This window comes from Nycticebus coucang, chromosome 6 (genome assembly GCF_027406575.1).
Source record: "Nycticebus coucang isolate mNycCou1 chromosome 6, mNycCou1.pri, whole genome shotgun sequence".
Taxonomy (NCBI): Eukaryota; Metazoa; Chordata; class Mammalia; order Primates; family Lorisidae; genus Nycticebus; species Nycticebus coucang.
The window spans coordinates 61716823-61734267 of record NC_069785.1 but is presented as its reverse complement, the minus strand read 5'-3'; the positions used below and the strand labels follow the sequence as shown (position 1 = coordinate 61734267).

The 17445-nt window shown below is 41.8% G+C and overlaps 1 protein-coding gene across 6 annotated transcripts in view; it reads right to left on the bottom strand.

Moving 5' to 3' along the window:
- FAM81A (family with sequence similarity 81 member A) overlaps window positions 1-17445 on the bottom strand; it is a 69671-nt gene that overhangs the window by 17123 nt on the left and 35103 nt on the right. For all 6 annotated transcript variants that reach the window (XM_053594031.1, XM_053594033.1, XM_053594034.1 and 3 more), the window contains exon 4: window positions 6181-6299. In XM_053594031.1, coding sequence (XP_053450006.1) covers window positions 6181-6299 — 119 coding nt within the window. The remainder of the gene's footprint in view (window positions 1-6180; window positions 6300-17445) is intronic.

Below are 17445 nucleotides of genomic sequence, written 5' to 3'. Positions count from 1 at the left end.
CCAAAACTATACTTCCCAGACTCCTTTGCCAGAAGGGTTCTGAATTAGAGTCCACCAATGAGAGGTTCTTACAGGAAATCCTGAAGGCAAAGGAGGAGGAGGAGCCCTTACTCTCCTGTCATGGTAAACTGCAGATGTAAAGTTTATAGCACTTCAAGGCATATTCCTGGGAATCATTATTTCTGTGCCGTTGATAGCTAAGATCATCACTGGCTTCTCTCTGGGATTCTTACATAGAAATATTAGGATCATCTTATCAAATTCTATATAAAACTCTATTGAGATTTTAATTGTAATATTGTTGGTCCTAAAGATCAATTTGAGAAAACTGACATCTTTAAAAATATTAAAGCTTCTGGCTTGGCGCTTGTAGCTCAGCGGCTAGGGTGCCAGCCACATACACCAGAGCTGGTGGGTTTGAATCCAGTCTGGGCCTGCCAAACAATAATGATAACTACAACCAAAAAACAGCTGGGCATTGTGGCAGGTGCCTGTAGTCCCAGCTACTTGGGAGGCTGAGGCAAGAGAATTGCTGAGGTGCTGTGAGCTATGATGTCACAGCACTCTACCCAGGGCGACAGCTTGAGACTATCTCAAAAAAAAAAAAAAAAAAATTTAAAGCTTCCAATCCTTGAATATAAATGACATTTACTTCTGTTTTCTTACTATCTTTGTATTTAAGGTTTTTAAATTTTTTCTCTGTAGAGGTCTTGAACATTTTTTGTCAGATTTATGTTTAGTTACTTCATTTTCTCTGATTTTATTTTAAATTTATATCCTAAGTAGCTTTTCTAGTTGTTTGCTATTGGTTTCCAAAAGGAAACTGACCTTTATATACTAAGTTATTTAGCCACCTTCTTAAACTCTCATTTCAGATTAAAAGAGAAAAATCATCTGATTATTTCAACAGATGCAAAAATGTTGCAGAAAGTGCAACAACTATCCATGACAAAGATTCTAGTAAATTGGTAATGAATAGAATTTTCTTAATTTGATAAGGAAACCTACATTAAAAAAAAAAAAACTAGAGCAATTATCATCTAAAATGAAAGTATTCCCATGAAAGTGTGGCACAGGAGAAAAATGCCCACTATCACAATTAGAACTTAATATTATATTGGAGATTTTAGCCTGTGCAATATGACAAGAAAAAGAGAAAGAATATAATGGTTGGGCAGCACCTGTGGCTCAAGGAGTAGGGTGCTGGCCCCATATACTGAAGGTTGTGGGTTCAAGCCCGGCCCTGGCCAAAAATGCAAAAAAAAAAAAAGAATATATTGATCAGAAAAGAAGAAATAAAACTGTCACTACAAAGCAGATATTATAACCATTTCTAGCGGGAGTAGGACCCCTAAAAGTACATTATCAGAAGCATCAATAAAATTAGATAATTATTTTGCACCCTTATGTGTAAATACAAGAAAATAAATAAATAAATTATTATTTTGCAATCAGATGTTTGCAATAACTCTTCTAGAATATAAACTCCATGTAAGGGGAGATTATATCTGCCTTTATCATCGCTAAAACCCTAGTTTGTATTCACCATTCACAAATATTTATTAAACCTCTAATGCAGTAGAGGTTTAGAAAACATTTACTAAGTACTAGAGAGGCACTGTACTAGATACTTGATGTATATTATTTCATTTAATCCTCACAAATCATTCCCATTTCATGGATGTTAAAAATAATACCAAATACAGACCCTGATTTTTTTTATATTGAGTTCATAATTTCTTAAGCAAAATATTATTAAAATCGTATTTAGGAAAATCTGTGCTTTTAACATATTGTGAAATAAAAATGTATATTTTTTAAAGGCATTATTTTCTGATCCAAATATAAACTTGCTGAATGGGAATGATAAGGTATCAACCCACCTCACACTATATATGAACTATGAACTCAAAATGGACCAAAGACCTAAATGTAAGAGCTGAAACTATAAAACTTAGAAGAAAATACAGACATAAATCTTTGTGACTTGGATTAAGCAAGGGTTTCTTAGCCATAATACTAAAAACACAAGCAACTAAAGAAAAAAATAGGTAAGTTAGACATAATCAAGATTTAAAAATTGTGTGTTTCAAAGTGCACAATCAAGGAAGCAAAAAGAATAATATCCTTACAACAGGGGAAAATTTTTCAAATGAGCTATCTTCTAAGGTAATTGTATCTAGAATATATTTTTAAAGAATCCTACTTCTCAATAATATAAAAAAAACATTTAAAAATAGGCAAGGGAGTCAAATAAATATTTCTCAAAGGATATACAAAGATATATACCAATAAGCATATTAAATGATATTCAGCACCATTAGTCATTAGGAGAATGCAAATCAAAACCCCAAGATACTCCTTCAAACCCACTAGGATGGCTATGGTCAAAATACAGATAAGTGCTGGTGAGGATGTGAAGAAACTGGAACAGTGATACATTAATTGTGGCAATGTAAAATGGTGCAGCCACTTGGGAAAACAGCCCAGCAGTTCTGTTCCTCAAATGATTAAATATACAGACTTATCATATTATTCAACAATCCCCCTCTGGCTACGTATCCAAGAGAAATGAAAATGAATGACCACACAAAACTTGAACAAAAAAATTTCACAGCAGCACTATGTATAATAACCCCAAAGAGGAAACAAGCTAAATGTCCAATTGAGAAGTGGATCGATAAAATGTGGTTTAGAGTGGGATATTCTCTAGCCATGGAAAGGAATGGAGTACTGGTGCCTACTGCGACAGGGATGAGCCCTGAAAACATGATGCCAAGATAAGAAGCCAGTTTCACAGGACCACATTTACAGTGGCAAATCCATAAGAGGCAAATCCATAAGAGATGGAACGTAGTTGGTGGTTGCCAAGGTTTGGAGAACTGGGAATCTAAGGGGAAAATGGGAAGTGACTACTAATTGGGTATGGGATTTATTTTTGGATGATAAAAAATGTTCCTAAATTGATTGTGATGATGGTTATACAACTCTGTGAATAAAAACCACTCTACTTTAAATAGGTAACTTACGTGGCATGTGAATTATACACCACTAAAGCTGCTCAGAAGACGGGCAGTAGAGGGGAGAGAGAGATATCAGAAGCCGTCATGCATTCCTTGAACCGTGAGCTCAGGGCAATGCACCCACCTGGGCCTCTGAGAGTGCCAGGATTACAGGCGTAAGCCACCGTGCTCGGCCTCATCATGCGTTTCTATCATTTCTACTGGGCCTTGAGGTCTGATCAAATCTTGTTTCAAGTATGCTGTGCTTAGCAGGATAAATGTGTCTCTCACCTCCATCGAGAACTTGCCTTTGCCTTTTTTTTTTTCCCTAAGACAGGGTCATACTCTATTGCCTGGGCTACAGTGCAGTGGCATGATCACAGCTTAACTCAACTTCAGTCTTGGCCTCAAGTGATCCTCCCACCCTAACTTCCCAAAGTGCTAAGATTACAGGCACAGCCAACGTGCCCAGTGGCCTTTGCATTTCTGAGCCAGATGTACAGGGAGAAATTCAGGGTCTGTTTCCTATCAGTTATATCACCAATGGACCCATAAAAACCCTGAAAGTAAACATGAAATGATACAGCAGCCTGTTAATTTAAAAATATCTCTTAAAAAGTTCATATCCTTTCAATACAATTACATAATCAATGCAAGAAAGCCAAAACTTTGCCAAAGAATTTTGTTTCACATGAATTCATTTCAACAATCAAGTCTCATTAAAATTCCAAGGGAAGGACAAATATAGCCACAAAACAAAGCAAAAATATCTGGTACTCATAACAAATGGTTTCGATGGTTTTAGAGTAAAAATATTTGTTACAGGGAAGGAATGAGTTGGGAAGAAAAGTTGTTAAGAAACCAAAACAGCATGTAAGACTCCTGAGAGTATTTCTAAATAATTTTTCTACTTTGTACTAGGATGATTCCACTGCTGTGAGATGATAACAGCCACCATTTGTTGCGTGTTCACTCCCGCCCACCCAGGGCCCCTCCCTTGATCTTCTTCTGCAACTAAAGTGGCTACGGAGAGCATTCCCAGTTGTCCTACAATCCCTCCTCCGCCCTGGAGCTCTCAAGAAATCTTCTTAACTCTGAGAGGCATCATGGAGCTGGGGTTTCTTCTAAGCCAAACTCCATGGAGTCAGTGTTTGTCAGCCCTATTACAATGATTTTCTTTATTTTTTTATGGGTATATAATAGCTGTGCTGCTGTGATTATTCTTTTTTTTTTTTTTTTTGACAGAGTCTCACTTTGTCACCCTCAGAAGAGTGCCATGGAGTCATAGCTCACAGCAACCTCAAACTCTTGGGCTCAAGCCATCCTCTTGCTTCAGCATCCCAAGTAGCTGGGACTTACAGGCACCCACCACAATGCCTGGCTATTTTTTTTTTAAGAGACAGGGTCTTGCTCTCATTCAGGCTGGTCTTGAACTAGTGAGCTTAAGCAATCCACCTGCCCCGGCCTCCCAGAGTGCTGGGATTACAAGCGTGAGCCGCCCCACCCAGCTAAATCATTTTTGTTCATCCAAATGAATGCTGAATGTTGAGTACCTTACAGTTTTCCAGAGACTGTTCCAGGCACTCAGCTACAGAAATTAAAGATATGGAATGCCAAGCTCAAGGCAGTGAAGACAGGAAGTGAGGAAAACAGCAGAGATTCAACAGAGTGGAGAGTGTGACAGTGGGGTGTCAGGGAAGACTCTGGAGGAGGTGACGCTTGAGCTGAACTTTGAAGGCTGACAAGGAGTTCAAAAGGAAGGAGGAAAGGCATCCTCAGTCCAGAACAGCACACGTGCAAAAGCACAAGGACAGATAGGAGAACATGGCCTATCCAGGGACTAACAGAGAGTTGATGGCTGCTGGAAAGGTACAGTGCAAGGGCAGAGAGGTCAGCAGGGTGTTCATCACCGAGGGTCAGACGAAGGAGGCTGGAGTCATCCAGACAAGCATAGATAACCACAGAAGGAGTGGTCAACAAGTCCTCCACTCAATCCATGCAGCCCTCGTCTGCTAGACTGATCTTTACCCCAGATCCAAACACACATCCGCAGCATTCAAGGCCTTTTGTGTGTTGTCTGCTCTAAAGAGGCCATGGATCCTGTGGGTCCCCGTTCTCTCCCCTAATCCCCGCTCCTCAGCAGACCACCCTCTGCCATCTCAGGCTGACCCAAGCATCTACTTGCTCCTCAGCGGCAGGGCTGGCGCACGTCGATGTGCTTGGCTCTTAATAACAGCAGGGGGCAGAAGAGAACCATAAATACTCTGGACACCTCTGTCCCAGCCAGATAAAACAATCCCCAACACACTCCTTGGGCAGTACTTCTCAGATGTTCACCTGCACGTGAATCCAGGGACCAGGTTAAAATGCAGGCTCTGACTGGGCAGCTGTGCAGCAGGCCAGAGACTGTACACTTCCCACAAGTCCCCAGGGTGTGCCTGTGCTGCTGGCCCCACTTGGAAAGCAGCACTTTGCATCCTAAGGGAGGTGATCTCTCTCTCTCTTAAAATTTTCCAATCTGTCACAGACCAATACTTTCAGAAAATAAAATTAAGAGGAATTATAAATAAATGAAAAAAATTATTTTTGAGACAGAGTCTCACTAAGTCACCCTCGGTAGAATTCCATGGTGTCATAGCTCACAGCAACCTCAAAGTCTTGGGCTTAAGCAATTCTCTTGCTTCAGCCTCCCTAGTAGCTGGGACTGCAGGCACCCACCACAGCGCCCGGATATTTTTGTTGTTGTTGTTGTTGTTGTTGTAGTTGTTATTGTTGTTTAGCTGGCCCGGGACAGGTTCGAACCTGACAGCTTGGGTGTATGTGGCCAGTCAGCTATGGGCGCCGCCAATAAATGAAACATTTGTTACAGACATACAAAATATAGTCCCACCTTTGCGTACTGGATTCAATAAACACAATTATTACACTACCAATTACACAGCGAACCCTCCCATCGTTTCCTCCCACAAATGACCCTAATTGCAGAAGCATGAGCAGTCCAGACATGCTCACAACTGGGTTTAGCTTCTACCACTAGATTTTATGGGCAAAGCAGGGAGGAGACGGACTAAAAGAAGCCAAGGAATGTGCTTTCAGGCTTCATGAATATATTCTCCATTAGAACAGAGTCTATAAAACAGTTTTTGATGAACAGAGTGCCCTGCCTTTGAACACCTACCTTGCCACTCTTCCTCGAAGATCTCCCAGACCAGAGAGCTGCCGCATCTCCAGGGTCTTTAAGGCAGAATTAGTTCCATAGCTAATGTTGTCCCTGGCACGGATCTGCTCCTGGAGGACCTGGGCAACACAAAAAGCCACCAAGGGACTCACTTGAGAATTTACACGCTGCCACAGATGCATTTTATACTTTTGGCAAAAACATGAATGTTTAATTCACTTTTTTCATAAGCAGTTCTTTTTTAACACTCACCTGATAAATAAACATATATACAAAGAACCAGAGAGCTTAGAAAAAGAGAGAGTGACCTCACGGGCTATTCCCAGACTAAGTCTCTTAATTTAATAATAAAAAGGAAGTTCCTTTATTTTTGTTATTTCTTCCTTGATAATGAAGTCTTCTTTTCCCCTCCCCCCCTTTTAAAGATGGGGTCCTGCTATGTTATTCAGGCGGTCTTCAACTCCTGGGTTCAATCCTCCTACCTCGGTCTCCTGAGTAGCTGGGATCACAGGTGACAGCCACCACTCCTGGAAGTATATATACTTCTTAATATAGCATTTTCAGGGTCCATAGGTTGTGTATGAAGTTTTTCTCTTTTATTGTTTTAATTTCAGTTTTGAATCCCTCTTTGATCTAAGGATAGCTAGGTACAAAAGGATTACTTAAAAATGCATCTTTTCATTTTGGTCATTTTGATTATTTATTTCTAATTATATTGGCTTATGATAAAAAAAATATGGTCTAGCTGGGGCAGTGGCTCACACCTGTAATCCTAGCATTCCGGGAGGCTGAGACAGGTGAATTGCCTGAGCTCACAGGTTTGAGACCAGCCTGAGCCACAGCAAGACCCTGTCTCTAAAAATAGCAGGGCATTGTGGTGGGTGACTGTAGTCCCAGCTACTTGGGAGGCTGAGACAAGAGAATTGCTTGAACCCAAGATTTTGAGGTTGTTGTGAGCTATGAGGCCACAGCACTATACCAAGGGCAACAAAGTGAGACCCTGTCTAAAAAATATATATATATATACTTTATATATAAATATTTTATATATATGTACTTTATATATAAATATATACATATGTAAGAAATTTAATTTTTGAATATGTTAAGGTTTGTTTTGTGGCACATGATTGATTTTTTAAGATCTTTCACAGATATGCAAAAATTTGCATTTTCTATTTAAGGAACAAAAGGTACAACACTGTCTATGACATTGGGTTTGCTCAGTCCCTTATTTATTTTTCTCTAGATCTTATTTGTCTGCTAAATCTCTCCAGCTGGGAAAGAGAAATTATGAATTCCCTCACTGTAAAACATTTTCATCAAGTTCTCCTTACACTTTCTTTTTTTTGGCCGGGGCTGGGTTTGAACCCGCCACCTCCGGCATATGGGGCCAGCGCCCTACTCCTTTGAGCCACACTTAGCTGCCACTTTATGGTTTATTATAAAAGTGTTTATTACACTTATATAATAACTTCTTTATCCTATTTAGTGCTTTTGATAGTAAGTTTCACCTTACCTGATACTAATATTGCTACTGTGTTTTATAAGTAATAAGGCAAACACTCACTTGGTCTAATTGTACACCAGGACTGTTCTCATGGCTTTAGGCATGTTGACTCATGACACCCTCTGACAGAGGTACTATTTTTGTTTTGTTTTGGTTTCATTTTTTTTTTGTAGAGACAGAGTTTCACTTTATCGTCCTGGGTAGAGGGCTGTGGCGTCACACAGCTCACAGCAACCTCCAGCTCCTGGGCTTAGGCAATTTTCTTGCCCTAGCCTCCCGAGTAGCTGGGACTACAGGCACCCGCCACAACGCCCAACCGTTTTTTTTGTTGTAGTTTGACTGGGGCCGGGTTTGAACCCACTACCCTCGGTATATGGGGCAGGCGCCCTACCCACCGAGCCACAGCCGCCGCCCTGGTTTCATTTTTTTTGAGACAGTCTCACTCTGTCACCCTGGGTAGAATGCTGTGGCGTCACAGCTCACAGTAACCTCAAACTCTTGGGCTTGAGCAATCCTCTTGCCTTAGCCTCCTGAGTAGCTGGGACTACAGGCACCTGCCACAATGCCAGACTAGTTTTTTTTTTTCTCTCTCTCTCTCTCTTTTTTTTTTTTTTTAGTAGAGATGGGGGTCTCGCTCTTGCTCAGGCTGGTCTCCAACTCCTGAACTCAAGCAATCTGTCTGCCTCAACCTCCCAGAGTGCTGGGATTACAGGTATGAGCCACTGGGCCCGGCGGACAGAGGTACTATTATGATCCCCATTTCACAGATGGTGAAATGTCTACATAGTTAAATAACTTGCCCACAGCCACACAGTCAGTCAGGGACAGAGCTGGCTCCACAGACTGTGGTCTGTGACACTCCGCTCTGTCTGTTGTCATTCATCCTTGTTGTTGCCTTTCTGCTTTCCCTTATCTGACCTGTTTAATCACATTCCTTCCCTTTTCTCCTCTTGTTCACTGGGGACATTCCTTGACCCTGTCTTTCCATGAATGGCCGCCTTCCCTTCCCAATGTGCCTGCTGTATGCAAGTCTACTCCAAGCTCTGTCCTGGCACAGCTCCCCATTACAGACATCCAGCCTCCCTGGGGCCCACCTCCTCTACCTCTCGACCTCAGATGACTTATGTGGAAGCTCTTTACTCTTCTCCCCTCTTGCCCTTCCCCCACCCTAACTGGGCTGTGCCAAAATACCCCAGTTCTTCTCGTTGGGCTGTTGTTAGACGCTGGCTTACAGAATGCCTGTTGTATTTCGATATATTTTTTTCTTTTTTTAGCACTTCTGTTACATAGTCCTAGGCAGTGATCAATATCACTTCCATGAAATTATACAGGTCTTTTGTTAAGGATCACTGCTCACCTTTGTGCTTCTCCTGATCATTTTTCCCTCTGACAGTCCCTGGAGAATCTTTTCTCTAGCATTTTCCTTAAATTAGGCACTCGGAGAAAAGACTCTCTGAATCCCAGTCATGCCGATAATCTTCCTTCCCTCACCCTGAAGATGCAGAATTCTCCAGTTAAAAGCTTTTCTTCCCAGTGAACTCAAGGCTGCCAGGAAGGCTGATGCTTCTGCCTCTGTGTTTCTCGGCTCCTTAATGCCTAAAAGTTTGCAAGATTTTTTTCATCGTCTTTAAAGTTGAGGAATTGTATCAGAATGTACCCAATTGTGGGTCTTTTTTATTATTATTATTCAATTCTACCTAGACCTCAGTGAATCTTTCAATCCACACTCTCAAGATTTTTCTTCAACTCAGGTAAAATTCCTTCTTCTATGTAACTAATATTTCTTCTCCATCTGTTTCTTTTTCTCCTTCTGGAGCTCTTATTATTCACATGTCGGGTGTCCTGGATTTGACCACCCAGGCTTTTATCTGTGCCTCATGTTTCTCTTTTTTGGAATTTGGCTCTGATGTTTCAGAGAGTTCTTCAAACTTTGTCTTGTGGGCAAACTAACTGGCTCTAAGTCATCTACTGACTTTTAAAAATTTAAGTTCAAAAAGAAATTTTATGTTGTACTTGGATCTCCTTAAAATGCAGGAATTATTTTTTATTCAAGGCTCATCTGTTTCCTGTCTCATTTGTGCCATTTCTAAGGACAGCAGGAAGAATAATTCCTCCTTCTGGTTGCAGAGCCCATTAGCAGTGATGAGACTTTTCTTTCTCTGCTCACCGGTGTGCCTTACGTAGGTGGTCCTGAGTGAGCAGGAGACGCAGCCAGTGAGAGCACAGGGCCAGTCTCCTGGTAAGGAGGCCGGTCTCTACATCTGGCCCTCCCCAGCTCCCCCAGCACAGAGGCAGCAGGGACACAGCCCACCTGACAGCCCCGTCATCCCCATGTGGGGCAAGAAACTGGTTCAGTTACCTGATGAGAAGCAGTGAGCCTGGCCCCTCCTCCTTGGGCACCTGACCCTGAGGTCCTGGCCCTCACTGCACAGCTATCCCTGCTGGGTCTCTGCTGCTCACCTGCCTGTCCCTCCCAGCTGATCAGGAAGGTGGAACCGGGACCAGGAGCAGAGTGGAGGGAGGCATGCTGAACCACCACCTTGCCATTACCTCCTGCACCAATTGAGGCATTTCTTGAGGAGACATTCCTGAGTATCCACTTGTTATTATTTATTTCTAGAAACATGATAGTTTCTGATACACTGACAATTTGCAGTCCCATGTTGGCATGGAAAGCTCAATTAAGACAATGTAATTACGTTTACATAAATTGCTTTTGCTTCCCTTTTCTCAACTGTTTCTTTTTAAGTGTAACGTGTACCTTATACAGAAAAGTGCACTTGTATGCATTTTTAAACTTCCTTGTTTATAAATGTAAAACATACTAAGATTTTTAAACTTCCTAGTAAAAAAAACAGAAATTAGGAATGTGAGTATTTATTCTATTTTCCTCATTGGAATCTGCCTAAAGCCACTATGGATGGAATGACAGTGACAATAAAAATGCATTTCACTGAATGCAAGACTTATCTATTATTGCCTATAGTTTGCAACTTTTTCTCAATGAACTTGCTCTATGAAGACTAGAATGCAGATGAGCTACAGTCACCTATGAATGACAAAACGTTAGTCATCTGAATGCGTTCTTGCACGGAAGGATCTGACTAATGCAGTTCTGGCACTCTCCCACTGATGCAAAGGCGCTGGCGAGCTCTCTTAATAGGAAGTAACACCTGTTAGTTATAGTTAATCGAAAATAACACATTTATATATATATATATATATAAAATACTTCAAACCTCTGTTTGTAATAAGGCCTAAGAGCAGTGGTTCTCAATTATCTATAGGTTGCGTAAATATCACAAAGATAGTTGGTTACACACACAGCTTCTCAGGCCTCATCCCTAGAAAACCAAAGCTGGGGAACGGAGACAGGAATGTGGCTGCTGGTGACTCACACACCACGCCCGGAGTGCCACTGCATCAGGCCCCATAGAAATGGCAAAGACTAGAACCAGCATTATTTCATCTGAGTTGGTACTCAATCACGAAGCACAAAAATCACCAAGCAAAGACATGGAAAGCAGTTCACAAAGAAGGAGCTAAAAATAATTAAACAGCACATTTTTTTAAAGGCTCAACCTTTCTGGTAAGCAAAGAAATAGGAAATAAAAGTCACACCATTACCATGTGCCATTCTGGAGTGGAATGTTGACAGTGGGGGAGGCCGTGGGGGGCAGGAGGGGTATGGGGACTCTTCGTAACTACTGCTCAATTTGCTGTGAACCTAAGATTGTTTTGGTAAAGTCTATTTTTTAAAACAACAACAACAAAAAAAAAAAATCAGAACATTTTCCCTTATTAAGAAGCAAATATTTTTAACTTATACTACTAAAAAAGTATATCAAAAATCAAAAAGGCGGGCGGCGCCTGTGGCTCAGTCGGTAAGGCGCCGGCCCCATATACCGAGAGTGGCGGGTTCAAACCCGGCCCCGGCCAAACTGCAACCAAAAAATAGCTGAGCGTTGTGGCGGGTGCCTGTAGTCCCGGCTGCTTGGGAGGCTGAGGCAAGAGAATCGCTTAAGCCCAGGAGTTGGAGGTTGCTGTGAGCTGTGTGAGGCCACGGCACTCTACTGAGGGCCATAAAGTGAGACTCTGTCTCTACAAAAAAAAAAAAAATCAAAAAGGCATAGTGGCCCTTCTTGCTAGAACTTTTTGTAGAGAGTGATATTGTAAAATATATTGATAACGTTCATAATATGTGACCTCGTAACTCTAGTTCTTAGAATTAATCTTGTGGGTCTGTGTGTGTTTATATGTGTGAGACAGAATCTTGCTCTATTACCCCAGGTAGAGAGCCATGGCAACATCATAGCTCACTGAACCTCAAACTCCTGGGTTCAGATGATCCTCCTGTCTCAGCCTCCCAAATACCTAAGACTACAGGCACCCACCACAACACCAGGCTAATTTTTTCTATTTTTAGTAGAAATGGGATCTGGCCTTTGCTCAGGCTGGTCCCAAACTCCTGAGCTCAAACAATCCTCCCACCTCAGCCTCCTAGAGTGTTAGAATTACAGGTGTGAACCACTGTGCCCAGCCTTTGGAATTAATCTTAAAAGAACAATTAAGAAAAATGACAAAAACATATGTACAAAGATGTCTTCATAGGCGGCGCCTGTGGCTCAAGGGGTAGGGAGCCGGTCCCATGTGCCGGAGGTGGCGGGTTCAAACCCAGCCCCGGCCAAAAACCAAAAAAAAAAAAAAAAAAAGATGTCTTCATAGTGTGATATATATAAATACCAAGTATTTTATAAGATAATTATGCAAACACTAAGAAGTTCAGGGAAGCCTAAAACAAGGGGCAAAACATACAGTTTAATATTAAGCAAAAAGAATGGATACACATGATTTCAGCTGTGTATTAAGATGTACATAAAACCCTAGAATGCTAATGTTTTATTTATCTCTAGAGTGAAATTATGGTTGATTCTTGCATTTCCCACCATGGGCATATGTTACTTTTATAAACAGAAAAAATAAAAACAATCAAGTTTTTTTAACTTGGAAGAAAAGTCCATTTAACTTTCAGAATTCTGCAGATAAATAAATCTTGTACCAGAGTGCTTTGAAAAATACAGAAAGTAATTTATACCAGAGCTTAACACAGCAGTCACATTACTGAAAAGTTATATGAAAACAGAAAACATTAGAGAGCTTACTACTTAAGGGAATTCTAGAAAGAAGCTTCAGGATAATAATTCCTCTCTGTAACATCAGTCAGTAATGTTCCCAAATTTGGAACACTACATCATCATGATGCATTTACTTTAAAAAGTGTCTATCCTTAAGTGTACATTATCAATTCTCAATTATCGTCAATTCAGTTCAAAGCACTAGTTTTTAATGTCTTCTGTGTGCTGAGTACTGGGCACATTTTCAGCGAACTCAATTGTTGCAGGAAAGACAGCAGAGTTGTAAGTGCATTGCCCAAGTCCAGACAACATTCCAATATTCTTTTCAGATAATCTTTTTATTCTATTTACTTATTTATTTTTTATTTTTTAGAGACAAGGTCTCTTACTATTGCCCAGGCTAGTCTCAAACTCCTGGCCTCAAGTGATTCTCCCGTCTTTACCCCCCAAAGTGCTGGGATTACAGGCCTGAGCTCCAAGTCCATGCAACAAACACGTTTCAGACAACCACAGAGAAGAGCCACCTGACAAAAGTAATGCCTCCAGGCTCCCGCCTGTAGCTCAGAGGCTAGGGCACCAGCCACATACACTGGAGCTGGCGGGTTCAAATCCAGCCCGAGCCTGCCAAACAACAATGACGGCTGCAACCAAAAAATAGCCAGGCATTGTGGCAGGCACCTGTAGTCCCAGCTACTTGGGAGGATGAGGCAGAAGAATCACTTAAGCCCAGGATTTTGAGGTTGCTGTGAGCTGTGACGCCACCGCACTCTACTGAGGGCGACATACTGAGACTCTGTCTCAAAAAAAATAAAAATGATGCCTCCAGTCTTCATTTATTTTTTTCCGTGATATGGCCTATATTTAAAGAACCTCCCTTCCCAAGACAGCATGGAATAGGGACCCTTCCCCCATGTGAGCCTCAATTGTGGTACAATGCAGTTTACGCAAAGGTGATGACAAACCCATGCTCCAAGCCTCCCAGAGAGGACAACGTGCCTGAAGAATGACCAGGAAAGAAACAACTCTCTGGGTTCCTCCCTCATCTAACTCTTTCTGGATTGGTAAGGATTTGGAAATGAAAAGTGTAGCTCCAATATCACCTCCAGAACATTGTGACAAAGTTAACACAGGACCTTAGGAGGTGTGTCTCTCTACGTGGCTTTTTGCATTTTTTTTGAGACAGAATCTCAAGCTGTTGCCCTGGGTAGAATGCCGTAGTGTCACAGCTCACAGCAAACTCAACATCTTGGGCTTAAGCGATTCACTTGCCTCAGCCTCCCAAGTAGCTGGGACTCCAGGCGCCCACCCCAGTGCCTGGCTATTTCTTTTGGTTGCAGTTTTCATGGTTGTTTTAGCTGGCTTGGGCTGGGCTCGACCCCACCATACCACAACCTTGGTGTATGTGGCCGGAGCCCTACCGACTGAGCTACGGTCAGTCACTGCCTCTACATGGCTTTTATCTCCACACTCAGACTTAAAGCTCCCTAGAGTTCCAGCCTGATGTATCAGTAGCCTTCCTGGCATTATTACCTCACTATTCGATGGGCCTCTAAACCTTGCTAAGTCTGAAACAGAAGTCTTTCCCTCCAGCATGCGGGAAGTAATGTTAGCTCTACCTCCAACATCAATCCAGAATCCTTCCGCTTCTTTCCATCTGCACCGTGACTCCATGACTAAATAACAGCTTCTCATTTCCAGATCCAAACTTCATATTGCCAAGAAGGCTGAGCTGGCCCTCTCCCTCCACTCAGGACCCTCCATCTAATGGTCCTCTTTCTGCTCTTAAGCACACCACACCTCTTCCTGTGGTGGCCTTGGAACCAGCCCGTCTCTCTCTCTGGAATGGTCTCCTCCTGGCATACCACCACCTCGTTATGTCTGGCCCCCTGTCACTCCAGTCTCAGGGCACATCCCCCCTTACCATCCTTTCCAGGACATCCTGCACCACTATCCATCTTGTCATCTCATCAGAGCACTGGGCGTCACCTAACATGGCCTTGTGTACTTATCCCCATCAGAATGCGTAGTAGACCTAGGACAGGGAGCTTTGTATGGCTGGGTCACCACTGCAGCCCCAGTGCCTCTGACAATGCCTGGCTCTTGATGGATAACTGAGTAGTTTGTCAATTTGTTTACTTCCAGGATCTGGTTGTCCAAGTGGAAGGCTCAGGGACTATCTCTAGCTAGAACCCAAAGGTGATCTTGTTCTGAAAGATGAACTCAGACAAGCTAAAATGTACTGGAGACAGAGCAGACAGCAATTTATTAATTTACATTGAAAAACCTCTATTGACAGCACTGGACAAATACTCCAATCCCATTCAATTCACGGTCTTCTCCCCCTAGAATCAGGTCAATGACAAGCCAAAAGTAGTGAGTAGAGTGAAACAAAATGAATTTGGATGATAATCACCAAAATCCTTCTGCTGCGACACTGGTACCTGTTCCAATAGGACTAGATCACTCAACTGCTGGCTGAAATTCCCTATTTAGGTAAAATGCATAAAGTCCAGTAGCCAAGACTCTGTCCTTGCTGGCAGTGCGGGACACACACTGAACCAAGGGCGTGTATGTCAGTCTAACTACACGTCAACATCATTGTTGATACCTCTGCTTCTACATGTTAATAAAATCCAGCGCTGCACTCATCAGTGGAATTCAGAAAACTCTTCAGGAATTCATCCACAATTATTAAACCAGCAAAGCAAGTAAAATCGACTCAATTAAATTATACAGGTTTCCACTACCCAACTTGGTCAAAACCAACATCCCAAGCCAACAGGACATTATGAAGTCTCAGCACCAGGAAAACAGCAGTAGGCCTACAGATTTAACCAATCAGGTGGCAGGCTCCACTGCCCACCAGAGACAGCTAAAGCCCTAAGGAAACCAAAGGGGTCCAAACTATATCTCCAAGCCATCAATTGTCATGGAAGGAAAAGCTTACCACCAATGAAAGAATTGGGGACTGCTTTCTAAGACTTGGCTTCCAGGGACTGATAATAGCTTAAACCAAAGACATAATGGATAATCCAGACATGTATAATTTATAGTTGACTACATTACCTTTTCTAAATTTATAATGATGGTAATTTGTGGAAAGTTTCTCGGGAATAAATAATTGATAACCTACTCCACATCACAAGGCAAACTGCTAACGGAGAACTTGGGAGGTGGATGTATTAAAAGAATAGATTCTTCCTTTCACATGTATCAAATACCTTCCGTGTACTGGTACACAAGAGTCAGCTGTTTTCACACTGGAGTCTGCTGATAGTATACAGGTAATAATTATGGGGCTCTGGAAGGGCCAAGGACTCCAGAGCATCCCCCCTTCCAGGAATACTTCAAGTCCTTGAACCGACATCCTTTGAGGAGGAAACTTTACTGAGCTCCTTCTATGCGCTGGACACTGGCAAGTGCTAAAAATAGAAACATTAAAGCTCAGTTATAGCCCTTCAGGATCACAAAGGGTAGAGTTTGACAATTAAAATATAGATTTTACTTTTTCCTGTGTATAACTGTGTTCAGAGCCACATGATAGAGAATCATAAGGACTTGTCTAGGCAAATTTACCAAGATGTAGGGGTTTTTGTTGGGTGTTGGAGGATTGTTGTTTTTTTTTAATTTCTTTTTTTATTGTAAAATCATAGCTGTGTACATTTGTGCACAAATGTAGCAATCAATGGGTACAAAGTGCTGGTTTCATATACAATCTGAAATATTCCCATCAAACTGTTCAACGTAGCCTTCATGGCATTTTCTTAGTTATTGTATGTAGACATTTGCATTCTGCCTTTAGTAAGTTTCTCCTGTACCCATTCTAAGATGCACGGTAGGTTTGGTCCCACCCATTACCCTCCCTCAACCCTGACTTCCCCCCTCCCTTCCCCTCCCTTGGCCCTTTCCCCATATTCTTGTGCTATAGTTGGGTTATAGCCTTCATATGAAAGCTATAAATTAGCTTCATAGTAGGGCTGAGTACACTGGATACTTTTTCTTCCATTCTTGAGATACTTTGCTAAGAAGAATATATTCCAGCTCCATCCATGTAAGCATGAAAGAGGTAAAGTCTCCATCTTTCTTTAAGGCTGCATAATATTCCATGGTATACATGTACCACAATTTGCTAGTCCATTCATGGGTCGATGGGCACTTGGTCTTCTTCCATGACTTAGCAATTATGAATTGGGCTGCAATAAACATTCTGGTACAGATGTCTTTGTTATATTGTGATTTTTGGTCTTCTGGGTATATACCTAGTAAAGGAATTATAGGATCAAATGGCAGGTCTATTTTTAGATCTCTAAGTGTTCTCCAAACATCCTTCCAGAAGGAACTTATTAGTGTGCATTCCCACGAGCAGTATAGAAGTGTGCCCTTTTCTCCACATTCACGCCAACATCTCTGGTTTTGAGATTTTGTTATGTGGGCTGCTCTTACTGGGGTTAGGTGATATCTCAAAGTAGTTTTGATTTGCATTTCTCTGATGATTAAGGATCTCAAATAGCCAAAACATTACTCAGAAATAAAAACAAAGCAGGAGGAATCACACTACCTGACCTGAGACTGTACTATAAATCAATAGTGATCAAAACAGCATGGTACTGGCACAAAAAC